Here is a 25328-nt window from a genome sequence, read left to right on the forward strand (position 1 = left end):
ATCACTTTATGCTGTCGCATCGGGTCAATATCGGTTTTGCATCGAAAGTGAAAACGTTGTACTGGGACACTAAAAGCTAAAAAATATTACTAAAGTTTGTTAGAAATATAGAGCAGATATTCTTCACCAACCTTTTTTTTTTTTTTTTTAAATCACAAACTAGCCTGGATGGTGGATAAATGATAAGATGGACCGTTGATAAACTGATAGATGAATAGACAAATGGATGATGGGAGGATGAATGGATGGATGGATGAAAAATGCTCTCACCTTTTCGGGGACCATGATGTTTGGAAGAACGAGAGAGGGCGACATGTCCATGGAGCCTTTCTTGTGTTTTGGTTTGTGTCTGTCTCGCTCCTTGTGTTTCTGACCATGTGGAGTAAGGAAACAAAAACAAAAACAAAAAAAAAAACAACAACAAAAATCAACAGATGAGTGAAGGGAATGTTCATAAATATTGAACACTAGTGCAAAATCTTATCACTGAAACATTCAGGAAGCATGTCTGTAAGAAATATTTGGAGGATGACCAGAAAATTTGGTCAGGTATAAAAAATTATCAGAATAGAAATAACAGAAAGAAAAGCACTGCTGCATTTTAATGGCTCAATCTGGAGATTAAAGCCCAGACAGCCACAAAAACAAAGAGACTGATGGAGGACAGATAAAAAGGGGTGTTTAACATGCTGCTGTATAGAGAAGAGAGTACTAAGTGGCTTGTGCCGAACCGCTCAGGGTCTTCCCGTTTCAGCCAATCATATCGTTCCTCTCAGACCATCAAAGCTCAATTTACACCTCCGCCGGCGCACGCAGACACCGTCACCCTCCTCTCGCACCAAAGGTGGCGACTGGGCGCCAGCACATTTACACCTCGCCGCGTGCACGACCCACACCGCCACACATTTTTCTGCGTATGCGTACACACACAGACATGGTGCACGAGCTCTTCGAACGCACACTTGTGCGCGTGTGCAGTCGCGCGTAGTCCGGAGAATATGGTGAAAATATGCGAAAGATCCCGAGAAGCGGCGAGGGACTCAGCATGTTTGGGACGTTCTGACACATATGAAACAGCAGAAACGGGCCCTTCCCCCCACCAGAACACGGCTCTCTCTCTCCCCACAGGGTTTTATTAAAGGCTGACTGCATGGAGGCTTGTGACAGTTTAGCCAGACTTCCTTCATGAGTGGCAGTTAACAGACGTCTACAGCCGAGTCTGGAGATAGCAGCTTCGTTGAGTTCCCTCTGCATGCTGGCTTCCGATAACGTTGAAGGGTGAGAGTTAAGAGTCACATCTGGATGTTCTGATGAGGCGGCGTAAAGAATATTGCCCGTCTAAAATCGTTGTGGCAGGGGGGAAAAAAGTGATAATAACAACTTTCTGACATTTAGGGAGATTTATCTTATTATTTGGACAGCAAATAATAAGACCGAGCTATGGGATGAAGTTAACTTTTTTTTTTTTTTTTTAAATCAACCCTGCTCGTTTTTTTTTTGTTTTTTTTTACAGAAACATGTTTTGGGAGACATGCCAGTAAATAATAAAATGTTACTTTTTATTTATTTATTTTATTTAGCCACGACCATCAACTTCTGGAATGAATTCACATGGGCATTTTTATTTTTATTTTTTTGCTTGTTTATTTTACAAACATGCCACAAATCCAAATTTCAGCTCATATCTTAAAAAAATTATTAATGTAAAAGAAAAAAAATTATAACCTTATAAAAACATATATATATTTACAGGATTTTAACATTTTCACATCTTCAAAGAAAGGTAATATTTTAACAGTTTAGAAAAGTTTTTAGCCATTGTGATTTTTTTTCTTTATCATCAACCTAATTTTATCTATTTAAGGCACTTTAAAAATAACTGTGGACCAAAAGTGCTGTCCAGAAAAATAAAACCATAATATAAAGAATAGAAAAATAATTGAAGAAGAGATAAAAAAAACATAATCAAAATAAGAGAAACAATCATTAAATTCAAGATTTGCTAAATAAAAATGTGAGCAAAAAGACAATCAGCTTACATTTGTATTGGTCTCTTGTTTAATTCCCTCAATGTTTATTTAAAAGAAAAAAAAAAATGCCTAATTTATCAAATAGTCCTCACAGAGCTGTGGCTACTCTAACAACTCTGCAACAGGATCTGGCAAACAAACAAAAACACAGTGGAGTTTTTATAAAGACAGCAGATGAATCCAAATTCTTCGCTGCAACAAAAAAAAAAGATCTTAGGACAACAAAGAGGGAAGCTGAAGTCTTCAGGATTCCCTTGTTGTTTTTCATTAACATTCCAGAGCTAGGTGTTGATGGACAGAGGCTGAGTGGAGAGGCTCGGGTAACACACCCACTCAGAGAACCAACCGCGCCGGCCGTGGGAAACACGACACACACACACATTGTGATCCCGACACAGCCTTATCAATCAGGACAATTGATTAAACAGACAGCAAAGACGGCTTTCAGCAGCGAATGCGCTCCTCTGGTCATCACCAGCCAGACCGTTTCACTCTCTGAATCTGTGTGGGGTGAATTCAAAGGGCAACTGCATCCGGTTACTCTTAAAACGAGCCATTTGAATAAAGCGTTTAAAAGCATCCGTGTCTCCTAAATGGTCATGCTGGTTTCAGAAACAGGAAGCTCACTTGTGACATAGAAAAAGGCTTTTGTGAAATGATTTGCAGTCCTATTAAAAAACAAGCAGAAAGCCCCCGGATCACTAGAATTGCAAAGAAACAGCTTGGATTTTTTTTTCAGGACTATGAATCATTAGTGGGGAAAAACATACAGCATGTTTTTTTTGATAAAAGTTTTGACTTCAACAGACAATAAAAGGACTACAAGCATATTATTAGTGGTAATATTTTTATCTCAACAAAGTGCATCCTTTAAAGAAGAGCGTTGAAACATTTAATGAGGAGTTCAGATTGTTTTCTTTTCACATTAATATTTGTGCTATAATCTGCACACAAACCTGATTGTAAAATATCTGCAGTTTCACTTGAACCACTGTTTGACTATGTCGTAATGAACAACGCTCCAAAACCACAAGCTTCAAGATTATAATATACATCACAGAAAACACGTAAAGCTAAGCATACAATGACTTCATATAACTTTTATATTTGATTTCAGTGCATTTAATTAGAATCTAAATTCACCAATGTGACCTTTTATCTTTCTACTATATGTTCGGATTTTTTACATTTTAAAGAGGTAAAAGGATAAGAAACCCAGTAAGGAGAAAACTTTCAATCCAACATGTTTAAACTGAGGCTGATTTTTTTTTATGCAACACTCTAATATGCTGTTACGCATAAAAACATTGTTCTTTTTAGGCTAGAAAGGTGAGGTTTTATCTGATTCAGACTGAAGCCGTATTTGAGATATTTCCCGGTTCAAATCAATGGCCTCAAGAGGACGAGAGGGCACACGAGGTGGAGGTCAGACGGAGAAGGAGAAGCAAGGGAAGACGGGTAGAAAGAGAGGAACAGGAAGTGAAGGAGAAAATAATCCGCCTTGGTCTGGCAGGAATTCCCCTGTGCCGCTTCCTGCAGGATCTCTGACCAGTCATTGTGTATGTATGTATGGATGTGTGCGTTTCCTGCGGGTCTTTCGGAGCAGCCGGTGTGGGGGATCTCAAAGCCCCTGCTGTAGGTTGACTGCAGGGTCTAACATGAGGTGGGCACACATCTGAGGCTCCAAAGTGCATTACAGATGCATGTGCAGACAGACAGACAAACACGCACACACAAACCTCACCCGACTGATCCCTGACCCCAGAAATGGTATAGGGTGTGTATGTGCTTATGAGTTTGAGCAGAAGGAGAGAGGGGGGATAGTCTTAATGCTTCCAAAATGCTCAGGGAGAATTACAACACCTAAAAGCAAGAGCAGCTAGATGGACTGAAACAACTTTGATTCTCACACACACACTCATCCTGTAGCTGGTCTGGCGAAAACCACTGAGAACAAAAACCTGTCTGGCCCGTTTCCAGTTCATAATCAAGTATTATTCCGTATTTTTCTGTCAAACCGATAAACAAATTGCAAAAATGAGCTCAAGGAATCACACCTTCTATTTGCTCCCAACAGGTTCAAATATCACCAGATATATATAAAAAAAGAAAAAAATCTGAACAATATTTCCTAGAAAATTAGAGAAAATGTTTGATTTTCAGTGTTCAATGTTAATTTGGTGCACAACTTATCATTAATGTAATGAAACTGCTCCTTCGTTCATAACTTCTGCAGGACAAAGTTCCCTAAATCTGTGTCAGTGCAAAGGGCAATGAGAGGGTTGTAAAAATGATTTTGGCAGCTACAACGTCTGTGGTAGTTAACAGGAGTAAAAAATACAGTCCCCAACATAAATGGACTGTAGGTGAGATCCCTGCCGTTTCACCGAACAAAACGATATCTGCAGCTTGTTCTAATATGGCCTTGGCTAAAATACGCTCTCACGCTGGCACACGTCTAAACAATAAGCTCCTTCTTTGAGTGTCTGAGCCTGTGAAGTGTTTGTCCTTGGGTGTTTTTGTGTGAGCACAGTCCTTTGATCGTTTTATAAAATCCTCATGTTGACGAATCGAACTCGAAAGGAAGCAGTGGAAACTTCTTAGAATTTAAAACCTGTGTCTTTAACACTCGTCGCTGTAGTTGCTATCAAGCGAATAAGGACGGATTCTTCATATTAAACTTGTTGGAAAGTTTGGAGATGAAAACCAGAGGCAGTGAACAAACAACTCCACAGTTGCATTAAAGAGGCCAGTTGTGATGCGTGTGTGTTTTTTTTTAATAAGTTAAACACTAACAACTTTACTTATACTCTTGAGTCAGAGTTCAAATCTCAGAGGTGTTGTTTCTATGAATGGGGAAAGATGAGTGTGGGTTCTCTCCAGTCTGTTCACACTGGACCTGCTGAGTCGTAGTAAGCTTATTATTATGACGCATTACACTGTGTCTGATATTGAGCAAAGGTTTTACCCAGGACTCTGTGCACTCATGCACAAAAATGTATACAATTATGGGTTCGTGACAGCAAGAAAACATGGAAACGTGACACTGTTCCTGAATATTAATGACATTTATTTTATGATTTCAAACCTTAGTCACAATGTCACTGCAACACATTATAAGTTTTAGCATAATGTTTGAGCCTAGGTAACAGTAGAAATGCATCCAACAAGTCAAAAACCCATTTAATTAATTAGACTATTATTATTATTATTATTATTATTATTATTATTAAGACCATTTATTTTAAGAACATCATCACTAACGCATGATATAGATTCACTACAAAACGGTGGATGCTTGAAAGCCTTTCTGTAAATTACGACCATTTTCCACTTATAGCTAAAGAAAGTGGAAAATTTCATAAATTGTAATGACATTTTCAGAATTAGAATACGTAATTTTAAATATTCTAATTTAAAATTTGAATATTGCATCACACCAATAAAGAAACTATTTTTAAAAGTAGAAATGTGGGCTTACGGAATAGCATGTTTAATACCTTCTTAAAGGCAGCTGTAATATCTTACAGTATCAAAAACAAATATTGCATCAAGTTAGACATTTGCCTAATTGTAATGCTGCACACATTGCTGTTCTGATGACAACGGCAATTCATTATATTTTGCAGCTCTATAAAAAAGTTATGTTTTGAGCTGATTAATCTGACCTGAGCTTGGAAGCCCTAACTTCTTTTCTTCTTCCCCTGAGCTGGTTCTCAAGCTTTTACCACCCTGTAACTGCAAAACACGATGCTTAAATCCTCACATCGCCATTGTGACAAATACATTTTACATTTAAACTGCAGTCTGTAAAAATGCAACTAACCCCAGGTCTTGCAACCAACAGAGTACATGCACAATCTGGAGTTGTGTGCGCTTCACCCACATTGGGAGAAGTGAGCTACTCTGCAAAGAACGCAGCACATCCAGATCTTGATGTGCAGCTGAATTTGCTACTTTGTGTTGTAGGGAGAGAAAGTTGTTTGCTGCTTGGTGAGACCTTCTCTGTTACAGCCAAATGAAGTGTACTGAGCTGTTAATGTACCACTATAGACAGTGCAAAGCGCATCTATTTACTGGAGGATTTTTATTGTTGTGGTGAAAAAAAAGGCCTCAACAAGACACAGATTACACAAAAAAAGCCTTCAAACAAGAGAAACGGATTATATCTCACTCCCAGTGAATGTGCCTTCTCCTGTCCCTCCACAACGTGAGCCCCGTGTATGTTTCTGAAAGAGTCACAGTCGTGGGTGGGAGGCATAGGGGTGGTAAGGTCACAGGGCTGTCTTACCTTCTTGTTCTGCTCTGTGGGTCTATCCATAGACTGTGAGGAAGAGTCACTTAAGCTTTGAGACCTACTACCACGGCCCCTGCTCCTTCGCTAAAAAGTAAAGAGGACTCCAAGTTACTGGATGGAACTCCACAGAGGAAAAGAAAAAGCCTAAATGTTGATTTAAAAAAATTGAGATCAAAAGGAAAGTGATAGGAATGAACTAAAAGAATTTGACTTAAATTATGGACAAAAATGACAAAATCAGGCAAAGAAAACAATTTTTTGTTGTTGTTGTTTAAAAGTTGCCATGTGTCAGGTTCCCTGTTGGGGAAAAAATAGAGTACCGTGGCAGTAGGTGTTCATATGAAAAAAACGTTTAATTTTCAGGTCAAAAATCACCAAAAGGAAAAAAGTTTGTTTTCTTTTCTTTTTTTTTTTTTTTTCCGATTGCGGTAAAAGATGTGTTTAGTTTCAGGAAATCGTTGTGTTGAGTTTCATTGTTTTGGGGGTTGGGGGTTTCTTGCTCCAAATAGAGTCACAGGATAAACCAATTAATTCAAGAAATGACGTCAAGACAACAGTATCTAGGTTTATAGCACAACTGAAAGAACTGACTTGAACCACTCTTGGATCTTGTTCAAAGGATAGTTTCAAAAGTTTTGCAACAACGCTTGCTGCTCCCGGCCTTAAACATGCCCAAAAACAACAACTGCTTCCCAGACCTCCCCAGTCCAGGAGAATATGAAAGGTGGTGCATCTATATGTGCTTTTTCAATACCAAGAAACAGGAGTAAAATAATTCATACAGGATGAAAATTGAATTCACTGTACCTGAGAGCAAAGCAGATTAATCATAATTTAAAATTAGGTTTACAGACCACATCCAGTCAAACACTATATGTTACTAACATGGCGTAAATATCCATCAAGAGCCATCTTATGAAACCCATTCTGTTGACAGCATTGTTGTTTTTTTTTCCGTCATTAATTCCCCCACGTACATTCCTGTCATCCAGGCAGTCCAACCGTAATGACATTATACCCCAGCATCCAAAGCAATTCATATACGATCAATGTAATCAATGTGCCAGCATGAGTCTTTCCATCAGCATTCGTTAACACTGGAAAATGTCGCCTGTATGGACGTGTTTGTGCACAGGAGCCTCAACTCTATTCAGCCATCGCTCCGCAAATCAGCGTGGTACAGGCTCTTCGTTGTCAGAGACACTCGACTCCCTGCCCCCAACTGATGCTTAGCAGACATGTGTGACCAGGGCGGTGAGAGTGAGACAAACACAACAGTTGATCTTTTCACTCCATGTGCGAACGGCAAACAAGTGTTGAATTTTGTTGTCTATTTTCTGTTGGTATATTTACCTATTCTTATTGCTTTTGGACCTGCATTCAGTCTGACAACAAATAGATGTTCTAAAACAGAGATTACGTATGGCTGTGGTCATGCAAAAGGAGCCGATAATTTGCAGATTGTGAAGGCTGGTGAAATGTAAGCTAATAACAAATCGCTTTCAAATTTTAAAATGTGCTAAGTTTCAGCAAAAAGGACTACTCGAGTCTGAAACCTAAAACCAAGGTTAGCATTTTTCAACATATATAAATTAAGGGGAGTAGTGTAATAATAGATAGGAAATAGAGGGAGAATGGGAGGAACAATGGCAGGTGGAGAGGGACAGAAGAATTGAAACCATATTAGAAAGAAAGAAAAAAAAGGAGTGTAATGATGGTTTCTGTGAAGCACAGTAAAAGTATTGGAGAGACCAAAGATAGGAAGCAAAAGAATGTCTGGAGGAGATAACAAAAAAACATGGTTTTAAACAGAACAGAGCAGTGTTAAAGGAAGGACAGAAGAGAAATGGAAGCAAAAAAGTAATAACAAAAGCAGAAGCAAAACAAAAATCAACATGTGTGCTGCTTTCGATACATCAGCACACACATGGGGACTGAGAAAGCACAAGTGGAAGTGTTGATGATCACTATTTGAAATGAATTTATGGCAACTAATTAAAGAAAATGCTTTATCAGCTCAGCATAGAAGAAATAAGAGTATTTACACAAGAACTGAGAAATTTCTAAGTCAAAGATTTGTTTTCTTTTTTACGCAGCGGTGACATCCTGCTTAATTTAGTAGAACTATTTTTTAAATATACATGCTAAGACATAATCACTTCCTGTTATTTGGCCCTTTAAGAGGGTCACTGCAAGGTAATTTTAGCAGGTTAATTAGCCAGAGTATCGTCACATGTAGCTGATCTGCAGTCTGCTGTAGCATTTCAAGAAAACACTACCATAATTACACAAGATGGGCAGCACTCCTTCAGATTTCACACCGTGACCTTTCGCTCATTCAGCCGACTGCCTTCCTCGTAACCAAGAGAAATATGTACGAGAAAAGCACATTTGTAAGAAGAAATATGAAATTAATGAGGTTGGTTTCTGTAACAAAGGAAACGTCTTTGCCTCAGAATTTGTCTTCGGCTTAATTATCCTGAGCTTTAGGTGGATAAAAAAAAAAAAAAAAAAAAAAGATGTGTGTGCTCATCAAAACTGAGTCTCTCGGAAAGGTAATCTACTACACTGCTCTCCACAGAAGTCTAGTTTGAATTAAAGAAAGAAAAAGAATACTTTACACTCGTTATTAGTTGCTGAATGTATACAAAAGCAGATGACTGCTGACCTAGACCGACCGTTTAAATCGAGGAGAATTTTAAATCCAGTGTGGTGTGAAATTGTGTGTTGGTATATAATAAAAGGCATGCAATCATTATATTAAGGCACTTACCAGTTTGCTGTGGTGGTATTTGCAGTATCCACAATACTTGACGTTATCTGCATCAGAGCCTTGTTCTTCACATAACAGTCCTGCAAACTGGGCACTGTGGAGGCAGAAGATGGGGAAAAAAAAGAATAGGGTTTGGTGTTAGAAAATGCACTATATCCCCAAAACTTTACATATATTTTAGGCAATATTAGAAAATGTATGCAAAACTTATGTCGAATAAACTGACAGAGAGAAAACTTAATGTTTTTTTTTTGCAAAAAATAAAAAATGTCCATGTGCTTTTAAGCAGTTGAGCTGCTGGAATTGTGTTAAACAAAAAAAAACTAAATTCCCATGACATTTCCTTAGCTCAACATGTCATAAAGGTTATCACACAGCTGAGGAGAAACATGGAGCCCAGAGTAAAAGTGTGGAGCAGGAAAACGCTGGTGGCCGATGAGTCGGCTCCCACGCACACCGCCTCACCATGTGACATGGAAGGCCTGTCTGCAGCCGTGCTTGTTGCAGGTCATGCAGGCTCCGGTGGCGGCTTTACTCTCTCTGCCCTGCTCTTCGCAGATGTAACATGTCTGCACACAGAGCGACCAAAGTTCATTGTAGGAAACGAAAAACTTACATTTTCACATTTTAAACTGTGAAAGTTTCCTGCGGTATGTCTACCTTGTTGTAGCGTTCGTGGGGGACAGACTGTAGAACTATTGGCTCCATGGTGGAAACGTTGGCGAACTCCACTTCAGGGATGTACAGGGCACAAACCACGTGGGCCCAGCCTGAAAACATCCACGAAGAATAAACATATGCCTGTTTTGAAGATATTAACCACGTGTAACAAATTCTGCAACAAAAAAAAAAAAAAAAATATATATATATATATATAAACATTTGATGTTTGGATTTATTTCATCCATTCCTTGTAACTTGTGAATTTAAAGCAGGAGGAAATAAATACACAGGAAATGTAGTGACTTCTATGAGCTCAACAAAGACTTAACTTTTCAGAGGGAAAAACCAAGCCAACAAGTGGACAGTAAACAAATACGCATTTAAACAGCTTAAAATTTCCAGCTTAAGATTTCTATAATTTGAAGTCTCAAAGAAAGTGTTGTACTGACCAGGTTGCACCTATTTCTGCAGTCCAATCCTATCCCCTGCTTAAAGTAAAGATTTTGCTGGCTCTTCTGAAAACCATAGCACAGAAACCATAGAAGCTTTTTTTTTTTTTTTTTACAAGCTTTATAGACTCTCAGTTAAATTCATTGTAGACCAGAGAAACAAGAGATGAATTGATCAAGCTTTTTCTGGCTGAAAACAAATTTTAGGTTTTCTTAGAGCCCTTGATTCACATTGTTTTATTTTATTATTATTTTAAGAACAACAATACATGCAAGAGGAAAATTGACTACTGCAGATTTTCTGGTAGTCTGGTCATTTGTGAAAGATTATCCCCACTTATGAATATAGCAGACAGTATATCCTTAACATCTATCCTGTTTTTTCTTTCTTTTTTCTTATTAAAAATGTGCATCAAACGGCATCATGCACTCAGTTGAAGCACTGAATAAGAAAAAACATGATCAGATTTTTTAGTATTTGACTTACAGTTCACATGAGAGTTGATAGCAGAAAATTTGCCCATTAGTTCAAGTATCTCCAGTAACATCCTGCACATTAACAATTTTTACTTAAAAACTGCTACCAAATTGAACTCCTACCAAATTCAACAAGTCTTTTTTTCCTACATTTTAGTCAAGCCTTCCAACATTACATGTGTTGAAATAATCTGTCTGAAATACACTCTAAATACAATCTTGTTTTTAAAACTGACGTAAAATTTAATCCTTGATATTTAAAACATGTTTAGCTTAAAGATTTTGTGGTAACACTTTATTTGAAGGGGGTTGAATAAGATTGTCATGACACTGTCATAAACATGACATAACACATGTCATGAACATGAATAACCCTTCATGAATATTTATGACTGTTGTCATAAAGCGTCATTCGGTAAATTATGACACCTTTAATACAAAGTTGATATTATTCAAAATGTCTTTGTTATGACAACTTGACATTAACTAAGAAATAATTACTGTTTATACTTTACCTTTTATAACATAAAGATACCTAATTTTTAAAGTGCAATCAGTAATACTTTTATAACAAATTTATATCAGTAATGATTTCTTGGTTAATGTCAAGTTGTCATAAAGACATTTTGAATGATGTCAACTTTGTGTTAAAAGTGTCATAATTTACCGGATGACGCTTTATGACAACAGTCATAAATATTCATGAAGGCTTATTCATGTTTATGACAGGTGTTATGTCATGTTTATGACAGTGTCATGACAGTCTTATTCAACCCCCTTCAAATAAAGTGTTACCGATTTTGTTATTTTTAAACTGGGACTGTTCTGCTGTATCTTTTAATTCTTTGTGTGTGTCTACTTATCAATATCCAATTAACAACAGAAACTGTTTTAGATGTGCCCTTAAATAATTATTATTTTAGTAGCAGTTAGAACTGTTTTTTTTTGTTTAACTGCAATAGTAACACATTTTTTCTTAAGGTTATTAAATGTAGAGTCTCATAAAAGCCCCTATTTAGTGAAAATGTAACAGAAATCAGCACAAAAAAATTAAGTATTTTAACATTGTAAGATACTGTACGACATAAGATATTGTATCTTCTACCTACTCCTTTTCGAACAGAAAATATAAAATTTGCATGTCATTTGGGCAAAATAATTTGTTTTACCTTTTATTTCTTAAGTTTGTTTCATCCTATTTTATTTAGTTTTTTTTTCTTTCTTGATTGTCTTTTCTGCCTGTTAGAAATAAAATGAAAAAATAAAATAATTTTCCAAAATACTTTCTATTATTATCTGTCATTAAAACGGTAAAAATAAAAACGTTGAAATAGTCAACCGCTTTAATTTATTTGCCTGTGTTCTTAAGCATCTGTTCGTTGACTTCTAAACACACACACACACACACACACACACACACACACACACACACACACACACACACACACACACACACACACACACACAGCTGTCCTGTCAACAAAGACAAACTGCAGGGCTGCAGAGTGACAGCAGGGCACGGTCGCAGGGGCAACAAAATTGACGATAAGTTGAGGAGGAGTTAGCCGAGGTTACCAGCAGGTCAAATAGAGGTGGGAGTCTCTGCGGCCACACTGGAGGTGTCTGTTCCCCCTCCCATCTACAGCTGAAACAAATACAGGCTTAAACTTACAGTTGAACCCATGACCTGCCTTTGACCTGCTGAGTGGAATTGGGGGAGAAGGCCAGGGGGGGAGGGCGGGACGGCAGGGTGGGGCGGGTGTGAAATGTGGGCATGTTGTTGTTTGGAAGACCCTCCAAGAATCTGGAAGAGCCCTATAAAACAGGCCTATAAAAGCAACACAATGTTCCTCAGTTTAGGCATTGACCTTTGTTGCTTTTTAGTTCAAGATGCCAAGAAAACGAGCTTTAATTTGGTTTCCTGACTGAACTAGAGTTGTTTAATCAGGAGCTAAACTTTCAATCTGCTGCCTCACGTTTGAACTTTTTTTTTCATTGTGTTCTACAGACGTGTCTGATGCAACCAACTCCGTGACATTTCAGTATTGTTCTGCTCTAATCAACGTGCAAATGAATGCGACCCAAGTCGATAGCTGCGATTCCACTGGACACCTAATTGCGCAAATTGAAATTGCAAAAATAAATTAACTAAATGGAAACATCAACTTTGAGAAAACTTACGTTTTTTTTGTTTTTGTTTTTGTTTTTTTATAAAAGGTTTTCGCGTTCGGGTGAGGTGGTTTTTCAACTGTATCGAAATTATTGTATTTCATAAAACTGTTTTTTTTCGCATCACACAAATCGTGTGATCAGCATCTGGGTGTTACTGCTGGTGGAAAATGCGAATAAGACGAGAGAAAGTGGTAGAACGATAACTTTGAATTAGTTATACAAGTGCGATTTAATTTAACCAAAATTGTGGGTTTTTTAGGCATTAGCAGAATATTGACAAAGTTTTGCGTAGGGTTGTAATGGAAATGCAGCTAACAACGCCAAATTCCTCTCCTCTGTCTTATTACTGTCCCACCTGAAAGAACAAATAAACACACTAACAAGTGAGGAGGGGCCGACGAGAGCCGGAAGAAACGAGGGAAAGGGTTTGCTGAGAAAGGAGAGAAGAGACAGAGAGGGGTCACGAGAAGGGTAAAATAAAAGAGAAAGTAGTAAAACGGTGTGTGTTAGTGTTGTCCCCATGCCTCCCTGCAGGCCTGGACACAATCCCACAGCTGTGCCTCTCTCTGACTGCCTCACACACACATACACTTACATGCACAGAGAATATTTACAGTCTCCACCAAGATGACCTCTCCATGAACCCCAAAGGGGAGACTCCTCACAGGCCGTGGACTATACTCATGCCGGCCCGCCCCCTCATAAACATACACACACACTCAAACACTCCTATAAAACAGACCGGTGAAAACAGTGTGCGCACGCACGCATACACACACACCCACACACAACAAACAGCAACATAACTCTCTCAGTCGGCTAACGGTCCATCAACATGCCGGCGACGTGTAAATAATGACAACATGGGAGCGTGTGGGATCAGATCTACCTCCGTTGTCCGTCCTCTTGAGGGCTCCATCTTTGTGGGGACAGAGCTCACATCTCTGTCGGGGAAAGAGGGTGTAAAAGAAAAATGGGTCAGGAACAACAAGTCAACACAAGAGTACGGGAGTGTTTTAGGACTTGAGCTGGACAGGTACCGACTGTGGGGTGTACTGCCAGCAACGTTTAAGGAAAACACCCTGATTTCATCTGCCAGCTGAGGGCCCTTATCCCTCAGAGGGACTATCAGCACAGGGGAGTTTCCAGCCAATCGGCTTTCTGCTTTGCTTCTGATGAGTCAGCTCATTCTCAGCTACACTTTGTCCCAAATCCAAAACCCAAAGTGACATTAACTACCTTTAGGGTTGCTTCCTAAATCCCTTTAAAACATACTAATGCCTCAGCTTAATCTCCCCTCAACAAATCCTCCATCGAAATGTTTGCTTTTGAAATGGTAGCAGAGGTGGCAATTAGAAATCTTGTGGTTTACTGAAAAATGTTATGGTTTATTTAGAAATATACCACGTGTACTTTACAAATATTTACACCCAGGAAGCGTCCGGACAACAGCTCTGGGTCAATTTGCCACATTTTGTCATTATTATTAAACTAACAAGTTGATACTCCCTATTGACTACACACACATGAAAACACTAGCAAACTTGGTCAATGCACAAGTGACTGATATATTGCATATTTTTCGATCTAGAACTTGTGTGTGCTCCCCATTTTAATACCACCCTGGGCAACCGCCCATATGGTCCAAATCAAGAACTACAATAGTAAACAGGTACAACAGTTGCGTGATTTTAGAAATTCTTGCGATGGAGGTAGTACTGGTAAATACTGCAATAATAATATCAGGTATGTGCCTCTTTTCTCCCCTCTCATCTGTGCTTCCTGCATTTTTTTCTATTTCACACACATATGGATGCCGTTGCAGAACTGGCTGACAACAAATTCACAAGTTACCGCCACTCTTGACAAGGCCGCACGAAGCAAACTGACCAGTTTCAGCCGATGTGGGGCATTGCAACACCCGGCAGTCTCAGCTAATGTTAACTCTAATAGGAACAAGCTTGCTTGTTGTTTAAACAAGACCAGATAGGCCTGTTTTATAATGGCGAAAGAAGTTTTGCCAACTTTTCTTCAAAGCTTTGCTCCAGTTTATTAAGTTTGCTGTAGTTTGTGTAGGAACAGGTCTGAGACTGCAAATCTCAATTAGTTTTACCAATCATTGTGCTGTGCATTTACCTCAGGAATGCTTTGGAATATAAAAGAACAAAGGACGTTAGTGCATCTAAGTGCAGTGTTGCATGTTAAATTAGCCGTAGCCTTGCCAAATTGCAGTTACTTTTTCTGCTTTCTGGTGCTCTAGAACATACGACTGGAAGGTTAATGCATAGGAATATTTTTGCCAGTTTATTGGACAAAAGATTGCAAATAAGAACAAATTTTTAAAAAATATTATTGAGAGAAATTAGTGTCACACCCACTGATAAGAGTGGTAGAATAGAGTGAAATGTCTCACCCTAACTTTGGAAGACTGTTTCAAAACTGTGTATAATGTTATGTTTCGTTTATGATTAGGCAACCAAAATAGGTCCTAAAAAGACAAATGGAAAGAAGAAGTAAGAAGTACTCACCACACGGGCCGCTCTCTCCTGGGATTCACACTTTCTGCAGAACCACGGGCCAGTCGGCACCTGAACAATTCCATAGCAGGCTGAAGAGAGGCAGGAATAATCAGACGTCATTACAAGAAAAACGTTCACAATTATTATTACTACAAACAGTAAAACCAGTCTGTCAGTGTATTTACTCTGTGTGCTTTATTTGAACCTCCTTCTCAAAGTTTCCATACATAAAATCACTGAATAATTAATGAAAAGCTCGTGTAGCAGCTTTCAGGGTAAATGTTTAATTTTTAAACAAATATTGAAGGTCGGGGGGGGGGGAAATGTCCAGCTCTCATTAAATCAGCAGTTTGGCTACAATTATCAGTTGCTCTGGATGAACACTTCAAATGCTGCTTCAAACACCCATCCCAGCTCAGCAAATCTCACTCCAGCCCCTCCTGTTTCATCAGCATCCACAAAAAGAAATAAATAAATATATATTTGATTTCCAAAATCAAACCACATTTTTTGGCACGTAAGCATTTACACAACAATGCAGGTAAACATACAGATCCAACTGCCCTAAATACTGCACTAGCATCTTAAATAGCCTACCCCTACACATTTTCAGATTATCTCTGATGTGACCGGGGCCCGTAATCCACTGGAATGAAAAGCTATAATCCAAAATCCTGAGAACAGGAACAGCTGATCCAATCGCTTAAAAGCTTGGCAGATTTTTTTTTATGTTGCTAGGCAAATTAAATCAGAGTCTGATGCCTGTTATTTTTTTTTTTTTTTTTGGAGCAGTTTATAATAAATTTGCACCTTTGAGAAAACTGGGTTTGTTTATTTATTTGAATGTATAAATATGACTGTAGAGATAGCGAAATGCAGTCCACTTTGTAAATATAACTGCCTTCTCTTTTTTGTAAACTAAACGTTAATTACTTTTTTAAGTATCAACAAATGCAATGAAAGACAAAAGTTATGACGGGAATATTAAATCTTTTCAGCAAAGTACATGTCACATAGATAAGCCTAGCTAATGGGAAATACCAACTAAGAATGGGCTTCTGACAAGTATGAAAATTTAAAAGCATAAGAACTTATTTTAATGACACGCCAGAAAATAGCAGCATGACCAGAGTTTTCTCTGACTCCAAGTGGATTTTCTCACCTATTGGAAACTGCTGGTCAGCTGGCTGAAAGAAGGCTAATGCAGCTGTTTTAAACATAAACAAAACAAACAAAACCACAGAGTCCGAGTATGGAAACTGAGCTAAATAAATACTGCATATGTTTAACAGAAAAAAAAAAAAAACTGGCTTCCAAATCCTTGCTTCTTTAGGGGAAACGACACAACATATAATCCCAATTTTAGTTGACAACACACTGTTTGAGCAGTGAGCTGTGAAGCGTGACAAGTGTCTTGTAGCCTTCCAGTTTTTGTGGTGTGGTTTAACATTTCATCTGTGTTTTTCGTTTTCTTCTGCTGTGTGCCAAGATTTTTGCTCAGGCTCTCGACTGGATAAGTTTTTATTTGCACTCCAATATTTTGTCAAATTTTGACCAGAGTAAGCTAATAGGTTAGTCTTTTCTAACTTTACGTAAGACTACTTAATAGAAATGGTTGGGAATTTTCATAGTGTGATTACGAAAAGCACAAGTTTATGGTATCAAGTTAAAAGAAAAATCCAGATCATCATCCAAAACAAAAAGCAATAGCTACTTATACCGCTGCTAAAATAATACAACATATTGCCTACTGTGTTTTTATTTATAATTGTTTTGGTTTTGATATAAAAACAACAGCAATAAGACATTGTAAAGGCTCCTTGTTTTTACTCTTATAAGCAGGGGAAACATGTAGCAGCCTTCTTTCAGCCTGCTCACCAGCAGCGTGCAGCTACATGTGGGAAAAATGACAGAAACCTTTAACCACATGTTTACTGTTTAAAACGTTGGTAACCCGCCCAGGTTTTGAACTGAGACATGGATCAACCTGTTTAGATGTTAAATGAGTTCAAGTGGTTGTCATGGTAGTGAGAATCCTAGCCAATAGTACAAATAAAACACACCCAAAGTATCATTCTTTGTTTTTTTTTTTCCTTTTTCACTCCTGCTACAGACATAAATGGGTCACTGTGTTGAAGACCAGTGCAATGATACTGTGTTTATTTTACTTAAAGCTGAGGGGTTTTAAACAGCTAAGTGGTTTGTTTATGTTTTCAACTATTTTTATACATACGCACAAAAAAAACTGATTTGACAAGTAAAAATGTGACTCCTATGTCAAGTAAAGTCAGTCAAAAATTGAAATAATCTGAAGTCTATTTTTTTTTATTCAAGGCAGTATGTTCTTTGCAGCTGCTTTTAGTGTGGAAAAAAATCACAGTAATAAATGTGACCCTTTGGCAAATCAAAGGGACCTTTCAAACACCAATTTTCTGACATTTATCTTTATAGTTTTATAGTTAGAATACTATAACATTCAGTAAAAAAAAACAAAAAAACATTATTTATGATAACAACTTTTCACATGTTTCAATGTAAGTTCAGATACATAAAACACACCAGAATTTTCAGCTTTTAGAAATGCCTCATGAATCTCATATGGACTCTTGTTTGGGCCTTGCTTTGTAATTTTCTTAGGGCTTTATTTATTTAAACCCTGTCATCCATGCAACTGTTTTCTCTGCCATACTTTTTCCTTCCACTCAACGTTCTATACATACCAAATCTACAATATAGCACTGTTCCAGACAATGACAGTCTTCTTGGTAGCTGTCAAATTATGAGTCTTCCTCATGTTTAAGCAAGTCTAACATGGCCATACCATAAAGCAATGACATTAAAATCTTTTTTTTTAATTGCTTTAAAGTAACAGTCTAATTCTTCGCTTCGTGTAAGGCATAACAATCAAAACTAACAGAGAAAAAAGCACTCCCTCTGTGTAATGAATCTACAAATATATGAGTTCCACTTTTTGAATTGAATCACTAACAAAGTAGTTGCCAACAAAAGTTCAGTAGCAGCTTCCAAAAAAACAAAAACACGCCGATCAGCTGTTTGGATCCGTTTACAGTTGTTCAGCAGCTTCTGTCTTTGGCTGTGTTTACTAAGTGGACACATGGCTAGCTGTTGCTAATGTAAACATTAGACATCACCATCTGAGTCATCTCAGCTGCTGTAGTGGGACCCTGCATGCAGAGTGTTTTGGTGTTTGGACGTAGCCGTGTTTGCTTTCTAGGTTTGACCGATTTTAGACCAGTATTCTTGCCTCAATTTGAAGTGCAACCCCAACTGGAGTGTGTCCCTTCTTCTTTCCCCTCTTTCATAACAGCTTCTGACAAGGAAACAATGGCAACAGCTCGCAGCCAGAAACGTGTTCATGCTGCCGCTGTCAGCTCCCATCAGCGTGCAGGCTGGGTTAGCTGGCGAGCCGAAGCAGCGAGGAGCCCGGCAGCATGTGTAGAGCCTGACCTCGGCTCGGCCTTGGTGGGAAGCAGGCAGAGGAACAGGAGGAGGAGGAGGAAGAGGCTACATAACCTTTCAACAAGACAACGCTAACTAGCATGAGGGCTAACGGCTAAAGCTTGGCTAGCAGCTCACCTTGGTGCACGGCGACGTTGCAGCCGTGGCCGTCGCAGTAAACCAGCGGGTTTTCCGCCCAGCCGCGTTCGTCCGAGCACACACAGCAACCGCCGATCATCTCCTTCATGTTACTCGTCAACAGCTTGTCGTCCGCCGTAAGACAACGCTCGCCGCAGACCATCTACGAGGAAAGCGGACATGCGGAGGAACACACAAGGACTGACTGCAAAAAAAAAAAAAAAACTTCGTCGAAGACGACCGTCGTTTTATCCGCAGCGACGCTCTAGGTGCCACTCCACCGACATGTCATGTTTTAGACGTGTTTACGTTCCTTTTCGAGGCACTATTTTGTTTTCACCAAAACATCGCCGTCAGGGCTCGATGGTGGAGCAGAGGGGGAACTTCGTAGCGAACAGGAAGTGCGTAACGACGCACGGTGAGTGATTAGAGCGACGTCAGTAACGGTAGCTTTTTTTTTTTCTTTTTTTTTTAATCCACATGGACGTGTAAAGAAAGGAGACTCCACTCTGCAAAACACATTCAACAGAGTAACAAGAAGCTGCGCAAACATGTTAAATACTGAAGAAAATATTATGCTGTGGATTAGAGATTAAGTTTGCTTTAAAATAAAAAAGCTAAACAAAATAAATTAATGATTGATTTAATTTAACAAAATTGCATATTAATCAAGGAGAAGGTAGCTTGAGGGAATCCCATTTCCCGTGTTTCCCCACCGCCTCCTCCAGATCCATTAGCTCTGCTTTTAGGTTGTGGTTAAAAAAAATTCCTCTGAGAAATGTTAGACTCCTTAAAGAATCTGATCCAACTTCAGTTCCTGCTGCTTCCTCGTAGTGAAACATCACGTCCCTGTGATTTTTGTCGCGCTAACCAGATGCCATTGCGGCAGCTCAAAACAAAACAAAAATATATATATATATTAAAAAAATGCAATTCTTGGTGCGTTTGCACTCGTGACGATATACCTTAAACAGAAAAATGCTATGCTAAATTCTTCGTGATCAGACGAATTGAAATTGTGTAAAATACGTTCCAAGATAAACTAGTTACACATACTAGCTGTTATATTAGAAATAGATTACTTTTCGCTAAAATTACAAGTTGTTATATTGACAAACTTCAAACTAAGCGGTTATTTTTGCCATTAAAATGTTGCTCTCATTTACATGTATGAGAGAGATATGCAAGGTCAGCTCCTACTTTTTATGTGAATCCTGGAAAAATCTCTTTTTAAACGCGTCTCTTTGCTGGGTCGCCCTACACCAAGGAAACTTTGGATTAAATGCAATGAATGAATAAGCTTCAACCAAAAGCATGACAGTTTTAATTGATAATCTAACTAATATTTCGTCTAATACAGGTTATTCAAGTGGAAACACTTGTATTGATGACTTGTTGCTTAAATTAATGTAACAAAACTCTGATAAGAAAGATCTAACTCCACATCTCACCAACTCTAATTGTTTTATTGATTAGTTAGCAAACAAGTAAAAAAAAAAAGTGCGTAATTTATTACTAGCCAAGTTGTTCTCTCTTATGTCAATTAAGGTGTTTATTGAATATGCTAAAAGTTGCCCATTTAAATCATTTAGTGTTCCCCTCTTCTATCCGTTTTCACCCTCCCCCACTGTCGGTTGCAGTCAGATAAACTCTGGTCCTCTTCCTGCCTCGTTTGTCCGGGTTACTGTGACAGTTTTAAGTTTTAGCTCCGACTGTAAATATTGAAATGTTTACGTGAGTAGCTCTGTTTTTTGCAGCCGTTTTGTAGACTTACGAGGATCAGCACAAACCTGCCTTTCACCAACAGCTTGTTTTCTTCTCCTTCTTAATTTGAAGAGTGGCTAAGAAAAATTAGCCTCTGTGTTACACACCGGGGAAACGTTTAGTGGCGACTCGCTAGAATGCTCCACCCGAGCTGATAAACAGGTTATAAATGTAAACAGTTTTATTTACATCTATAAGTGCAATTATTAAGTTATTTTATTTAAAAAGAAAAAAAAACATGTTTTTTTTCTGTTTCTGAAGTTTTTCCTGACACAGCTGGGCAACCACACCCACCACATTGCCTTGGCTGCCAGGGGAAAAATATAAAGTTATTCCTTTAATTTCCTCCTCCCCCTTTCAGTAAATGTGTATGTTTGTATTCTCCCGTAAACTAAGTTACACCATACATTTGAAACAGCTAAAGTGCATGGCGTGATTTAAGCGCTTCACCTTAAATCATCAGCATCAGTTTTACTTATTATAAAGGGAAATTAAAGCACAAGGGTGACTTCTTAAGTCTCGGACTCGACAAAAAAAAAATTCTCCCTAAAATGTGAAACCTGTGAAGGTATACATTGTATGTAGCTGCATATCAGCATGTCAGTAGTCCGCTTTGTTTTGACAGTTCTCCATGCCGTTGCCAAGGATGCTCACACACACTCGCACACGCTATTCCAAGCACTCAGCTGCTGCTTGCATCACTGACTTCTGTGAGCGTGCTCCTGCGCACGGTTTCCAGAGAAACGTAATGACTTGCCAGTAATGTGCAGGAGCACACGAGCGTCCTCCGTGTAATATGGTGAGCGAGAGGTCCCTGGGAGTGCCTGCCCATTGTTTGCTTTAATTTCAAATTGCTCAAATGCTCCAGTCGACACTGGACCTTGCACTAAAATGGGGATGGTGTGTGTGTGTGTGTGTGTGTGTGTGTGTGTGTGTGTGTGTGTGTGTGTGTGTGTGTGTGTGTGTGTGTGTGTGTGTGTGTGTGTGTGTGTGTGTGTGTGTGTGCGTGCGGTGGGGGTGGTTCGGGGGATGGGGGGGTGAAAGAGAAGAAGAAGAAAAAAAAAAGTGAATGGTGTGTGGCAGGGGAAAACCTATTAGAGCTGGAGAGAACAAAGGGAGGCGAAAGGAGGGGGGCAGTGATGGTGGAAGGGCCAGTATAGCTGCTGAGAATGCTGAAAATGGTAAATAATTTTTAGAACTTGCTTTTGATTAAGTCAGAGTCTGCACAAATAACACGTAATGCTGCTCAGGATGTCAAAGAAAAGACATCTCTGCGAAAAGAAAACAACACTGTTGCTGTCTTCTTCCTGCTAAAGTCGCCAAATTGCGGATAATGCTTTCTGCAATTTCTTCTATATTTAACTAAAAACTAAACCAAGATAATTAGTTGATTTTTTTTTTTTTTTTTGAAAGAGTATGTATTTGATTTCAGCCGTGGATGGACACACATTCAGAAGAAAAAAAGCAAAAGCTCATCACAATATTGTTTTGTAGTTTAGTTGACTTTAATCTCGGACACTGACAGAAATCTTGCACAGTTGAACCAGTTGATAACAAAATTTTGAGAATTTAAGCAACATCGTGAATAGCATGCAAATGCTTAAAAGAGTTAAGGACAAACTTTTAAAAAAAATTCCACGTTTAAAATTACATTCCACTTAGTTTGTCCCTTTTTTCCCCCCACAACAACACTTTTCATGTGGTTGTGGCTATGTTTTTACAAGACGGGTGAAATTTTAGAGTTTCGTAAGTTTATAATGGGAAACATGGAGCATCCGAGGAGAAAGAATTGTAGAAAAAGAAGCAACTTGCAAAAGCAATGCATCCTGCAAATCAGATGTCAAGGTTGTAGTCTTTGCAACCGGCATATGGAAAGAAAGAAAGGAAGATTGCATTTTTGTGTGTGTGTGTGTGTGTGTGTGTGTGTGTGTGTGTGTGTGTGTGTGTGTGTGTGTGTGTGTGCGTGTGTGTGTGTGTGTGTTGGGAAATGGGGACTCACAAAGGGATTGCAGAATACATCCTTAGGAGTGTGAGAGGAATGTTTTCTCAGATTGACCTAATACACACCAACAAATTAGAACTTCTGCATTCAAACAATCACACTTACAGGTTCAAGCCACACTTCCCTTGGAATTAAGCTATTAGTTGTCTTTTTTTATGTGTGGGAGATAAATAAATACAAAAAAACACTACAATGATAATTAACAAAAATACTCATGGACGTTGCGAATGAAGATCGGCAACCAAAGTTTTTTAAACAACTATCAAAAAGTAAAAAAAAAAAAAATGTTGCAAGAAAAATGTCCATTCGCCCATCTCTTTTCCTGACAGGGTTGTGAAAGGCTGGTGCGTCTTCCATGTCAGGCACCTGAGACATGTGCCATAGTGACTTTCCTTTAAAATTAAAGAATTGAGGGGGAAAAAAATATTCGCATGCAGGTGGAAAGGATTCCATCTCAGTCTATCGCCCTGTTGCATAAATGCAAACTCCACTCCGTTCTATATCGTGACCAAGCAAACGCAAAAGTGAAACCAAATCAGCAGGGCCGAGCGCAAATCGTGACACCGCACCTCGTACTGGCACTTCCGGTGGCAGGTCTGACACCTGCCACAAGTGCCACTGCGTTCGGCTGACTTCGGCTGACCTCGGCACCTCTTACTGGCACTTCCGCTGACACCTGCCACAAGTGCCACTGCTTTCGGGACTAGCTGCCAGAGTTGCCACTGCGTTCGGCTGACTTCGGCTGACCTCGGCACCTCTTACTGGCACTTCCGGTGACACCTGCCACAAGTGCCACTGCTTTCGGGACTAGCTGCCAGAGTTGCCACTGCGTTCGGCTGACTTCGGCTGACCTCGGCACCTCTTACTGGCACTTCCGGTGACACCTGCCATTAGTGCCACTGTTTTCGGGTCTAGCTCTCAGTGTTGCTACTGACTTAGGCAAATGGACTACATATCCCATGATGCTTTATTACTAGTAGAAGAAGAACTTAAACACAGACGAAGAAGACAGAATTTAATATTTTTTTTTTCGCATAAATACTTATGTTAGCTGAATTCCTACACGTTTATTATATCATGTATGATTCGTTCATCCTATTTATTCACTAAAGTTCATCTGAATAATCCAGCCGACTCCTTCCGTCTTTGAATTAATCAAATACACAGAAGGTATCAGGGATGCCATTGGTTTCGGCACCTTTGTAACAGCTGAGTCTCGCCTCCACTAGAGCTGCTGTTAGATGTCCAGGATGTTTCAGAGCTGTCACAACTGTTTCCGATGTTTTGGGGGATGGCAATGACAGTTTTTTGAAAACGTGTTACTTATAATGCGTGTTTATAAAAAAAAATTCAATGGTAATTGTATATTTATCCATTTAACACTTTGAATATTTTTGACTGAGTTTAATTCAATCAAGATGGCCAATTGAATATACTATAAAGTGTCACTATTACAGTGGAACCTGTCACTATGTTCAAAGACACATCTGGTTAATCACACATCACTGATAGTTAATAGGACTTTTTACTTAATCAAAATGACATTCAACCCTTGCCCATGTTTATATCGCAGAACAGTGGCTGACATAGTGCAACAGGAAGCCAAATGTTGCAACTGGATAATAGTAATAATAATCAGACTCTGTATAACGTATATTGTAGAAATTAATAAAGTTTGAAAAATAAATTTAAGCTTAATGATCATAATTTCTCATGGAGGAATAATAAGTTATTTGATCCTGATGTAGTAAATTCACACGTTGACTAAACATGAATTTTACAGTAGACTTCAAATTGCTGTTTAAAGTATTTACATACAATGGCTAATAAATATTGACAAATCAATTACTATGCATATACTTTGTGACATAAACTTGAAAAAATGTTGAAACATATCTGCCAAATAAAATAATATGTAAACAGCACAATTTTCTTTGAAAAAATCATTTGCATCTTAAGTATAAACTAAAGTAATTTTTATTTCCAAAAATATGTAACATTCTTGTTCTTAATGCTGCTTAAGATTCACACATTGTCAAATTTTTTGAGGTGTAAATAATTTGTGTTTTGACTTATCAATATTCAATATTGGTGTAAAAAAATTGAAGTTGTTTTAACTTGAAAGTGAAAATCCTCCTGCTGCCTTGAAAATGCTGTTGAAATGCATTTTTTAGCTCAGATTTTAGTCATTCTCTCATCTTTGAATAAGAAAACTTTGAAGACAATGAACCGAACCAGAAAAAAACACAGAGAAGCAACCTTCATTTATGCCACACAAATCTGTAATAAACTTGACAAATAATGAAAAATAGCGGGGATTAAATGTAATAAATAAAAACAAGTAATAACTATTTAAAAATGATTAACTGGCATTTTTGGAAAATTATGATAACATGTTTCTTTTTTTAAAAAATGCATTATCTTAACAAAAAACACTGAAAGTTATAGTGGCTGCCTGGTCTATTAGATAATAGACCAGGCAGCCACTATAACTTATGACATCCTGTGCACTGTCATGGAACCAGGCTGAACATAATGTCACTCTGGAATTGTCAATATCTCATGTTGCCACTGTCAGAAATGTT

At 38.4% G+C, this 25328-nt stretch overlaps 1 protein-coding gene across 4 annotated transcripts in view; it reads right to left on the minus strand.

Moving 5' to 3' along the window:
• Positions 1 to 19710, minus strand: part of mllt10 (MLLT10 histone lysine methyltransferase DOT1L cofactor) — a 46153-nt gene extending 26443 nt beyond the window's left edge. For 3 of the 4 annotated variants that reach the window (XM_088001450.1, XM_088001449.1, XM_088001448.1), the window contains exons 1-8: positions 18978 to 19710; positions 15390 to 15469; positions 13751 to 13805; positions 9761 to 9870; positions 9566 to 9669; positions 9101 to 9194; positions 6322 to 6411; positions 271 to 369 (exon numbers count right to left, since the gene is read on the minus strand). In XM_088001450.1, coding sequence (XP_087857576.1) covers positions 271 to 369; positions 6322 to 6411; positions 9101 to 9194; positions 9566 to 9669; positions 9761 to 9870; positions 13751 to 13805; positions 15390 to 15469; positions 18978 to 19140 — 795 coding nt within the window. In that variant the 5' untranslated portion in view covers positions 19141 to 19710. The remainder of the gene's footprint in view (positions 1 to 270; positions 370 to 6321; positions 6412 to 9100; positions 9195 to 9565; positions 9670 to 9760; positions 9871 to 13750; positions 13806 to 15389; positions 15470 to 18977) is intronic. The other variant, XM_014990309.2, reaches the window with a different exon arrangement.
• Positions 19711 to 25328: the final 5618 nt, after the last annotated feature.

The sequence above is a fragment of the Poecilia mexicana genome, unplaced genomic scaffold (genome assembly GCF_051168715.1).
Source record: "Poecilia mexicana isolate PSO_F unplaced genomic scaffold, ASM5116871v1 scaffold_20, whole genome shotgun sequence".
NCBI lineage: Eukaryota > Metazoa > Chordata > Actinopteri > Cyprinodontiformes > Poeciliidae > Poecilia > Poecilia mexicana.